The sequence below is a fragment of the Drosophila tropicalis genome, unplaced genomic scaffold (genome assembly GCF_018151085.1).
Source record: "Drosophila tropicalis isolate 14030-0801.00 unplaced genomic scaffold, ASM1815108v1 contig_393, whole genome shotgun sequence".
In the NCBI taxonomy this organism is placed as follows: Eukaryota; Metazoa; Arthropoda; class Insecta; order Diptera; family Drosophilidae; genus Drosophila; species Drosophila tropicalis.
In genome coordinates, this window is record NW_027172855.1 from 3,898,106 (window position 1) to 3,910,126 (window position 12,021).

At 32.6% G+C, this 12,021-nt stretch overlaps 1 protein-coding gene across 9 annotated transcripts in view; it reads right to left on the reverse strand.

The window, feature by feature from the left end:
* Nckx30C (solute carrier family 24 member Nckx30C) overlaps positions 1–12,021 on the reverse strand; it is a 49,418-nt gene that overhangs the window by 7,800 nt on the left and 29,597 nt on the right. For 5 of the 9 annotated variants that reach the window (XM_068284820.1, XM_068284823.1, XM_068284816.1 and 2 more), the window contains exons 5-6: positions 3,385–3,578; positions 13–87 (exon numbers count right to left, since the gene is read on the reverse strand). In XM_068284820.1, coding sequence (XP_068140921.1) covers positions 13–87; positions 3,385–3,578 — 269 coding nt within the window. The remainder of the gene's footprint in view (positions 1–12; positions 88–3,384; positions 3,579–12,021) is intronic. The other 4 variants (XM_068284824.1, XM_068284821.1, XM_068284819.1 and 1 more) reach the window with 3 other exon arrangements.

Consider the following 12,021-nt stretch of genomic DNA (forward strand, 5'->3'; position numbering starts at 1 on the left):
TATGAAACTAACTTTGATGCTAAATTTGCGTGTCTGAATTTTGACCCTCTGCTCAATCCAGCTAGGACGTCGACCACTTAACGATGGCTTTTAAATTGGATTTGAATTTGAATTGAAGAGAATTAGGTATTTATATATATATATATTGATATATTGATTTGATTTGCCATAATATCCTTACAATATTTCTGCAGTAGATGGTTGAAATAAATATATTATAGTTTTTTTTTTTTTTGGGGCTTGTTAAACAAATTAAACTTTTTGAGATAATCAGAATAGAATTATATTTATATATATATAATAGAAGAAGGATAGAGAGAGAGAGAGAGAGACAGATAGACAGAGGTAACAGTGTTGAAGAAGTGGAAGATTAAGTGTTAGAGGATTCTTGGTTTTTTTTTTTTGTTTTTGGGAAAATCACATTACAAAACACATAGAGCGGGGAAGAGGGAATAAAAACACAAGAACAATTGTTTTTTTTTGGGGGGTATTTTGAGGTAAGAAGAGAGTTTGGTTTTGATTTTGGTTTTTACTCAGGCCCAACTCGGAAATTTTCTTGCCTAATTTATTTCAATTTGAATTTGCTTTTTGTTTTGTGAGTCGAATTCGAAATGTTCAGATTGCGCTACGCCTTAGAATTTTGATCGTTTTGCTTTGTTAACTTTTTGCATGATTGAAAAAAAAAAAGATTTAACAATAAATATGTTTACATAGATATATAAATATGTATATATGTATGAGAAGTGAAATCAAAATGCTGCTGTTGATATTTGCTGCTGTTGCTGCTGCTGCCGGCCAGAGCCAAAAGCCAATGGTGCTTGCGCCTATGCATAAAAATGTAAGTTTAAAACAAATAAAAATTAAAAAAAAAAAAAAAAAAAAAAAAAAAAACACACACATATAAAATGTCAACAATTACATTATTACAATAATGCGGTTAAATGTGGGGTGTGTTTATTTAAATATTTATTTTTTTGCCCTATTGTTGTTGGGGCGCAGCAATTTGTTGTTGTTGTTGTTGTTGTTATGATGGAATGGAACTATGAGAAAGAACTATGAGAATGACTTCATCGCATCGCATTAGTGAAATATGAATAGAAATTATTATTCATTCGATTTAAACACTATTTTTTTTGTTTTTTTCTTTTGCAAAAAAGTTGAAGACACAAAGCAAAATGAGTCTGCAGGACTATAAACTGAGTTAACACAAAAAATAAAGAGTGTCAAATCGGTGGACCGACTTTTTCAATACCCTGTACCAAATCGTAATATAATTCTTAAAAGAAAAGGCAGAAATTTTCATTTATTTCTGAACCTCTTGTAGACGGAAGATTATCTTACTTAAGAGTTATTTTAATCAATTTTGAAACTTTAAATCAGACTTGTTTTTAAGTTAACTCCTTTTGGGCATTTTCGGTACAGGGCAATAAAAAAATTCTAAAAAAAAAAACATGAAACAAAATTAAACAAAAGTTTTTACTATTCCGAATTAGCTCTTCTTATTTTTATTATATATAATTTTTTTTGTTTTCGTTTTTTGGGGGCAAGACAATACACACACATAGAATATGGAGAGAGAGACAGAGAGATAGATAGAGAGAGAGATAGAATGTGAGAGGGAATAGGAGCACAGATGAAAAGATGTGGATATGTAAAAAGAAAACATAAAATAGAGCCTTTAGGAGTGAATGGTTTTTTTTTTTTTCATAGGGTGGAAAATTCATATGGGTAAAGTTTGGTTTAAAAACACAAAAAACACAAAAAAAAAACTAATCATCATATTAAGTCACACATAAACGTTGCATAAACACACAGAATTTTCGATTGTTTTTGGTTTTGATTTCGTTTTGGTTTCTTTTCTCTTTTTTTTCTTAACTGCCTACACATTGAAAAACTGAGCTGTGGTTGGGGTAGTAAACAAAATGAAATAAAGAAATTACAACAATTTCAGAGATAACATCAAAAGGAGGAATGGGATAAAACAAAGGATAAGAGGAACATATACATACATTACGTATATTTAGATACTTATATAGAATACACGATATTCGCTTCAGACGCTTAGATTCACAGTTCAAACGTTTTCGTAATACATATTTATATATAATCAATCCGTAGGTCAAATCAATCAAATTTGTTGTTGTTGTTGTTATTGTTGTTGCAATGCCACAAGAAACATGCCCAAAAGTAAACATAGAATATTGAAAATATTGTGTTTTGAGGGTTTTTTTCTTTGGGGATAGAAATTTTGGTGAATTCAAGGCGCTTGAACTGTATGAACTAAACGAGGTATTTAGATACTTCTGAAGAACACATTGAAATCAAACCTACCAATTCTGTTTACGGTATTCAGAGTTAAAAACAATTTACGATATATAAATAAATTGTATTTTCTTTAACAACAATTTTTCAACTTTTGCAAAGAACTTCGATTAAGAGAATTCTCTCTTAGATTAGAATGGAAATCTTTAAAAAATTAAACAACATTTTCTAAGGAATTGTTTGTAAAGCAAATTTTTGATATTTTAAAATGTTTTCTTTTTGTTAATCTTATCTTTTTTGTATCTTTATTTCTATTTATATCTTATGAATGAATCAAAGGAAGCTTGGATTTCATTCTTCTATGTAAAATTTTCTTATTTAAAGACAGCGTCAATTTGAAATGAATCAAATATTCCAAAGGTCGATGTTTTGCATAGCTTTGTAGATGAATTAAGTTTTAAAGTTTGACTTTTATCTACTTAATGACTTACTAATGAACAGACAGTAATTGCTGTAATCAAGAATTAACATTTTATATCGTAGATATGGTCCTATATATGTAATATACATCTGCCACAATTGCATTCAGTCTTAACTTTGACTTTAGTTTTGCTTTTTGCCCTTTTTGTTTATTTATGTATCGTAAATTGATGGGATTTTGTTTTCATTTACAATTTTCGGTTTAGAAATCTGTTTTTACATTGACAGTTACGACATTCAGTCAGCAGAAATCGTCAACTATATAATTTACTGAAAAACTGACAAAAAAAAAAAAGAGAAAAATAACCAATGATTACTCAACGTTTACTTAAGAGTTACTCTAACCGGTAACGGTCTGGTTTCGGTTTCGGTTTCGGTTACAAATTCTGTTGAATTTCGTCTATCGGTTGTATGAGAAATGCAGCGCATTGTGTGTGACATACTTAATTAATTTACTCTCATCAAATTTCGAAAATGAAAAAGGTAACATAAAACATTTTTAGATTTTAATGAAATCATGCCTAATTTAGGAAATTTGAAATAGAAAAGAAAAACAAATCATGAGCCAATAAATCCATTAGCAGATTTTTAGATACATATACGTATTTGAGATAAACCCTGGCTTAATATGTTGCAACTTACCGAATCGAGGGTTGTATCGATATTGCCATTGGGACGATCGGCCAACGTTGTCTCCTTTAGATTGATTTTCACATGATTTGCCGCCGAGGTAGTGGCTCCACCCCGCTGCGGTTTTGTGGCGTCCAGTAGCACCTTAAGCGACGCAATGGCATGCAACTGAGTTGCCTTCTCGTCGACTTTGCCTGGAACATCATCTTTTGTCATTGTAATTTGTGTGTTTGTTCGTATTTTGAGGAAGGTGTTTTTTTTTTTTTTTTTTTTATAATTTGCAATAAACAATGCAGTACACAGAAGTATGTGTGTGTGTGTGTTTGTGTGAGTAGTTAGTTGAGTGTTTATTAAGTAGAGTAGAGTAGAGAGTTGTTGTTGTTGATGTTGTTGTTGTTGTGGCACACAACGAATTGTGGGTGTTTGAGAACGCAAAATCCAAGAGTGTTTGTGTGTGTGTTTTTTTTATATATATATTTTTGTATAGTTTTTTGTATTTTTTATTGTTTTTTTTTTTTTTTTTTTGCGAAAAATCAAATGAAAAAAAAGTAGAAAAAAAGAAAAGAATAAAATTGCATCGATTAAAAATGAGAAAAAACGAATTAACCCAGTTTTTAATTGGTTTTTTTTTTCTTCATTTTTCATATTGTTTTTTTTTTTTTTTTACAAACAAATTATAGCAAGGTAAATGCCCTTTGTGAAAGAAGGGTATTGGAATATATATTTGAAAATATTTTATACAAAATGTTAGATGTCAGTTGCGAAATAGCATTTTTTTTTTTTTTTTTTTGGAGGTTGTTTAATTAGTTAGAGACTAGACTAGAATAGTTAGAATAGGTAGAATGGATAGATCAAATTTTGGGGTTGGTTAAGCACAGATAGATTACAGACTGACAGATAGCAAGAGGCAGATAGAGATAGAGAGAGAAAGAGAGAGAGACAGAGAGAAAGGGAGAGACAAAGGACAGTGGGAGACAGAGAGAGAGGGAGTCACTTTGAAGCAGCAAAGTTTTCAAGAGTGTAAGGTTTTTGAAGCTGAAGACGGGCATTACTAAGCTACTACAAGCTAAGTATTAACTAAATTATATAGTTAGAGTAACTAATCTAGTAATTCACTACAAATATTTACCGTGTCAGAGTCACATGGCTATTTGGTCTAACTTTTGTTTTTTTTTTTTCGTTTAATTTGAGCGTGAACTTGTGTTTTGCACTTTTCAGTTTTGATTTTAATGCAATATGCTTGAGGGGAACGGACTTTTGAGGGGATTTAATTTTTCGTTTTTTAATTTCTTTTCTTTTTGTATATTTTTTTTTTTTTTGATTTTTTTGTTGTCAATGTGGCATGAAGTACACGTTTTGAATATGCATATAGAAATTTTGAATGGGCAGGGTAGTAGTCTGACTATGCAGCTATATACAGAACTATGTCTTACATATATATAGGGCCCCTTGCTAACAAATTCGTTTCATTTTTTGGCATATACATATATATATTTATATATATATGTAGGAATTTATTTTATTCACTATATTTATTTTGTAGTATTTTAGTTTATTTTAATGTAAAACTATTTATTTGATTATTTTAATTAGATTTAGTTGGAAATTAGTCGTCTTTACAGCTTCGCGTCGTTTCGTCTTTCGTCTTTTTTTGCAACCGCTCTCGCTCGTCTTTTCGGTTCGACTGCCCGTCTTTAGCTCAATTCGCCTCGCTCAACAGAGTTGCCAGACCCAATCCCACAACTCGGCCATCCTAGTACGCATTCGCCTCGAATGCATCCTGGTCGTCTATGTCACAGGGAACCCACGGCTTCATATAGGCAGCGCAAGTCGTAGTTCGCCTAGGACCATCGTTGAACAATGTATCTTTGACCACGTCGTATGTATCTCTGGCCTTTACCATGGTAATGCGGTACGGACCTAAATATTTGGGCTTCAGCTTCAAACCTCCTCCAAGTTGGGTTCTTTTAATAGCTACCAGATCACCGACTTTGTATATGGAAGCAGGTCTGCGACGTAAGTTGTAGGTCTTCTTATTTTCTTCTTGCATACGAAGGATCTGCTGCTTCGCTATATTCCGTAGATCATCTCTGTTGTCGTTAAAAATCTGAATCATCTCATCGTGAATTATTTCTTTCAGCTTAAGGTCGTCTTTCGTGTGCATCTTTGTACCAATCAGTAGTTCGAACGGCGTTGAATGTGTGCTTCTGCTGTACGTTGAGTTAATCGTTTGTTGCACTTTGCCGACAAACTTATACCATTTGCTAGGGTCTTCTATCGAAATCTTAGACAACACGGATATAATAACAGCGTTAAGGCGTTCGATTTGTCCGTTCGCTTGTGGAAGACCAGTCGTAACTGCGTGAAGTTCGATATTTTCTGCCTTGCAATACTCTTTAAACTCTTCAGAAGTAAACGCAGAACCTCTGTCAGAAATAATTTGAACTGGATTTCCAAAAATTAAACTTTGTTGTTGTAGTCTTGTGATTACTTCCTTCGTAGATGTCGTTTTCGTCGGGTACAACCAGCAAAATTTTGTAAAGCCATCGATAACTGCAAGAATGTGCTTATACTGCTTGTGAGTTGACTCTAAGGGTCCAAGAAAATCGATGTGGAACGTCTGAAAGGGCAGTTCTTCTTTCGGCAGTGGATGCAGTTCTCCTTCTTTTTTACCAAGCTTTCGATTAAGTGTTATACATGGAATGCAGCATCTTATTTGGTGTTGTATTTTTTCTTCTAATTTTGGGATATAATACTCCTTTGCAATTATTTCCTTCGTCTTTTTCACAGAAAAGTGACCTCTTTCGTGAGCATGTTTAATAATTTCCCGTTGCAGAGTAGAGGGAACTACAATTAATTCTTCATCATCAACCAACTTATAAAGTATGCCAGCTTTCATAAAATAGTTGTTATGAGAAGTTTTCTGAGCAAGGATATCGATTATAGCCTTCAATTGGTCGTCTTGTGCTTGGACATTCTTTAATTTACTGTGTATGTAATCTTCTGATATAATCATAACAGGGTAGCGACTAAGCGCATCCGCATGACGTATACGATTTCCTGCACGGTGCTCAACATCAAAATCAAATTCTTGGATCTCAAGAATCCATCGTGCGACTCTAGTGCACACATCTTTTTTATCCATCGTCTTTGCAAACGCATTACAATCGCTTATGACTTTAAAATGCATACCTAGAAGGTAAACTCGGAACTTACGAAATGCTTGAACTACCGCCAAAATCTCTAATTCGTAGCTTGTGAATTTTCTTTCCGCTTCAGTCGTCTTTTTGCTCATGTAGTATACAGGGTGCAATTCTTTATCATCAGGTAACTTTTGTAATAAAATTGCTCCGAAGCCATCAATCGATGCGTCTGTATGTACTTCTGTTTCAAACTTGGGGTTAAATATTTGCAAAACAGGTTTCTGTGTTATCAATTCTTTTAGCAAATTAAAAGATTTTATCTGACTCTCGTTGAATCTAAAAAATTGCGTCGTTTTTTAATAAATCAGTAAGAGGCTTGGCTATAATCGAAAAATCTGCAATGAACTTGCGAAAATAACCAACCAGGCCAAGAAAACTTTGGAGCTGCTTTTGATTCATCGGCATAGGAAATTTTTTTACAGCTTTGGTCTTTGCGTCTGAGATACATATCTTCTGATTCTTTATAGTATGCCCCAAAAATTCTATTTCTCTCTTCAAAAAGCAACATTTCTTTAAGTTAATGACTAAACCATATTCTTCACATCGCTTCAAAACATTTCTCAGATTGGAGACGGCTTCTTCTTCAGTTTTACCAGGGATTATAATGTCGTCGACGTATGGAATAGCCGTACCAGCACGGGTTAAATCACGAAAAATGGCATTAACGTGTCTCTGAAATACTCCAGGGGAGTTCGTCAATCCAAAAGGAACTTTTAAAAACTGATACTGTCCGTTGTGTGTAACGAATGAGGTGAATCTTCGACTCTCTTTTTCAACATCTACATGGAAAAATCCATTCTTTAAATCGATTGTGCTGAAAACCGTTGCTCCTTGTAGCCGATCCAATTGATCTTCAATCAGAGGTAATGGAAAATGGTCTTTTACTATTACCTTGTTTATTCTTCTATAGTCAATGCACAGACGTGGAGTGCCATCGCGTTTTTTTACTAATACGACCGGACTGCTGAATTCAGACTCGGATTGTTCTATTATTTCGTCTTTCAGCCACTGATCGACTTGGTCATCGATTATGCACCGTTCAGCAAAAGCGAATCTGCGTGGTCTCGAATAAATTGGACTATCGTCTTTTAATACAATACGCATTTCAACATTTGTCGATTTTAACTTTTCCGGCTTATAGTTTTTGATAAGTTCGTTCACTTCGCACTTTGTACTTTTTGATGCATTTGAGTCAATGTCAATTTCGTCGTTTTCGACCTTTATTCTCATTACCGAACTTAATTCCGTTTCATCATTATATTTCCCGATTTGTACGCCATCACGATTGATTTTTATTTCGGCTTGCTTACAAAAGTCTTCTCCTAAAATCACTTCAACATCTAGGAATTCAGATGATACCACTAAAAAAACCAAATCAAACTGTTCTTGGCTTACGGAAAGCCTTCCCGTAAACGAACCGATAGGTACCACTCTCTTTTTATCTCCGAAACCGTATAGAACTTTATCAACTCTAGCCAGCTTAGGTTTTTTCAAACGATTATAAATTGTTTCGGATACGATATTATATTTGCTACCAGTATCAAGCAAGGCTATACACTTTTCATTGTTGATTGACACTTCTTTACACATAAACATATGATCAGCTGATATTTTATTAGTATTACGAACGTCTGTGCTATTTTCAGGCTTTTTATTTGGACAGTTTTTTGCTATGTGACCAAAATTATTGCAACCAAAACACTTTCTTCCTTTACTCTTATTGTCACAATTCTCAGATATATGTCCTTTTTGCCCACAGTTATAGCATTTTATACCACTTTCTTTATTTTCGTATTTCATTACACTTTCTTTTTTTGATTTGAACGTTCTTAGACTCACTCTTTTGATTACTCGACTTTTCCCGCATTTTTTCATAACATTTTATTTTCTCTTTAAACTCTTTTAGGTTATTAGCATTGTACAATATTGCTTTGTTCATACTCAAGTCATTAATTCCGTCATTTACATACTGCATAAGAGCACTGTTCTCTATATTACCCCGTGATGCCATCTCTTTCATTTTCAACAAATATTCTTGAACACTTTCACCTTTCTTTATTTTTCGTTCTGACAATTGCTTATGTAACTCCGCGCTATTTATTACTGTTTTAAACTCATTTAAAAGTGATTCTTTTAATGTCGACCAATTTTTAATTCCGCGTTCACTCAGAATAAACATTTTAGCAAGTCCTTTAATAGCTCTTTTAGCAAAAACAAATTTTTGTAAACTATCCCATTGCATCAAGTCAGCCATGTCTTCGAAATCCTCAATCCATATTTCAACTGATAAAGTTTCATCGCCATGGAAAGGTTGTAAAGAGTCCTCAACGTCCCGAAAACTCAAAGCGAACCTCGGTGGTGGCATGTTGACATTCACTGCATTTTGCGTATCAATATTGTTGGCCACGACTGTAGAGTTTGCCCGATTCGTTTTGTTTCGCATATTTTCGTTTGTTGCAGCTGTTCTAAAATTCGTTTCGTCGCTCACCACTGACAACATTTCGTCTTCGTCTTGCATATTGCCTACATCGCCATCTCTTTCGCACTCATCGTCGTCATCTTCGTTTTGATCATTCTCTGTGTCAAGGTCAGCTAGCAAATTTCCAACTTGCAAATTGCGAAATAAATGGGAAGTTAGATTCGATTTATCATGCGATAAACCCAAAACGTTACAAATAATCACTAGATCGTTATTTGTTAAGTTCTTTTCCACATAAGACACTTTACTTTTATATAAATCGCTGTGGCAATCAAAATCAAACCCTTCAAACTTTCTCAATCTTTGGCGATTTGCACGATCGCCTTCTTCTTCGTAAATAAACTTGTGAAACAATGTAATATTAGATTTCTTTTCAGTTTTCAGTGCCTCTTGCACATTCCCAAAGTCTTCAAGTTTGCTCATAGTTCTTTCTCTTTCGCACACACACTAATATATATGTATATATACGTCGTTTGCCACGTCACCACAGTTATCGTCGTATTCAAACACTTTCTCGTCGTTCGTTGAAAATTTTTTACCGTTTATTTGCCGCTTTTTCGTCGTAAGCCGCCACTTTTTCGTCGTTTGATGCTAATTCTTATTCGTTTTGCGCTGTTTTTTTTTTTTTCTCGTCGTTTGATTCCACTGTTGCGTCGTTTTGTGTAAGTTTGTCTCTTTCTCACTCACTACTTTTTATTTCTTTATACATACATAGATAAGTTGAGCCATGCCTTCTTTGTAGGTTGAGTCATGCCTATTTTGTAGGTTGAGCCCCCATATTTGTAGGAATTTATTTTATTCACTATATTTATTTTGTAGTATTTTAGTTTATTTTAATGTAAAACTATTTATTTGATTATTTTAATTAGATTTAGTTGGAAATTAGTCGTCTTTACAGCTTCGCGTCGTTTCGTCTTTCGTCTTTTTTGCAACCGCTCTCGCTCGTCTTTTCGGTTCGACTGCCCGTCTTTAGCTCAATTCGCCTCGCTCAACAGAGTTGCCAGACCCAATCCCACATATACATATGTTGTGTGTGTAAACATACATATGGTATATACAATACATACAGACTTAGGATGTAACTTAGCTTAATTAGATATATATGTGTATGTAAGTGTTAATATAGATTCTTATAAACTAAATGCAATGCTTAAAACATGCTCCTTTTTATCAAAAACTGACCAAAAACGATTTGAAATATAGTATATAGGATATAATGTATAAGAATGCATTTTCTAATTCTGCAATTGATAAAGTTAATCAATATTTACGAATCTAGTAACATATATTTTATTTTTATTGCTTGAAAAGAAGTTTTGAACTTTATATTTCCTGAAGGTGTTTTGGCAAATTGAAATATATTTAAGTTCTAGTTCAAGTTAACTGAAAACAAAGTAAAAGGACATATATTTCATTCGTCAGAATTTAGATTTAAAACTGTTTTTCTCTAAAAAAGGGTGTACCTATTAAGATGAATCACACTGTAGTCTGAAACTATAGAACTGAATGTTTGTGAATCTTTTCTTCAGTTAAACTTTAACTTAATGAGATATTCTTCTAGATATTCTTAAGAATTTTGTTCAAGTCAGATCGATTAATCGATTCAGAGAGTAAAATTGACCTATTTGATCTTTATTCTGTTACATTATCTCATAGTATATCAGTTTATATTTGAGTTCCTAAGATAGAAGTTCTCTTGATTATAGTTTCAGATATAATTTTCATCATTTAAGTAATTTTATTCCTCTCATGAGACTAACAATTGTCAAGAGTAAGAAAATATATGAAAAGAAAATGCATTCTCCTATTCTAGTAAGAGATTTTGATGAGAATTCTTGCCAAATGATTCATTCAATGTGCAAGTTGAAACGAAGAAACTCGTTTCAAAGACTCGAACCAATTGATATCGATTTTTAATTAACCAATTTGGTTTTCTTTCTCAGACAAACCAGTATCAGTTGGCATTCAAGATCATTGTAATCAAAAAACTTACACAATCTCATGCATAAATGATTACGAGTATTTCCGTTTAGTACAGCGGATTTCCACTTCTTTTTTGTCCAACAGAAATAAACGCACCCCAAAAACACAATTCCCACACACTAACAATAATAGTAATAATAACAACAACAACAATGATAATAAATAAAAAATTGTTATTTAAACAATATATGTATATTATAATATGTAAACATTCCAATCGTATAAGCAATATCGTATATATATATAATGTTAACAGAGACCTATGCAAAAAGCTGCCTGTTCGACGAGTCTAAAGTCAACGTCAAATGCTCATGCTGGCAACCTGCAAATAACTTGTAACTATTAAGTACTATAACTACATATAAACTGCTTAATAAGTGGTATTTTTGTATTTAGTCACTTACGACCTAGGCTCTAGGCCAATTTTGAACAGCATTTTGTTTGTTTGTCTCTGTCAATTGTACTAGTTAGTTGCTAAAATAATTACAATTAACACATACAACATTTAAACGCATTGATTAATATGTATATATATGTACATAGAGATAAATGTTTGCAAGTATGTACATACACACTCGATTCGAACATTTCTCAATAATTTATCTCTATTTTGTCACGCGTCAAACTTTTGACTCGAACTTCCAAACGAATGCAATTAACAATTTTTATAAGACTTTAATATAAAATCGAACTGCTCAAAGAAGAATTCTAAGAATTTATAAATAATTTGTTTTTGTTTTTGTTTCATGTAAAATATATAACGCATATGTATGTATATATATATATATATATATATGTATATATATATCTATTGAAATGTAACTCCAAACTGACATTGAACAACATAAAATATTTTCGTTATTTTTGTTTATTTTCTTCTTATATTTTTTGTTTGTTTTTCAATTTTCTTTTTTTCCATTTGTTTTGCGAAATAAATTGAGAAAAAAAGCAGCAAAGAAAAGCAAAATGAATTCATAATTGGCA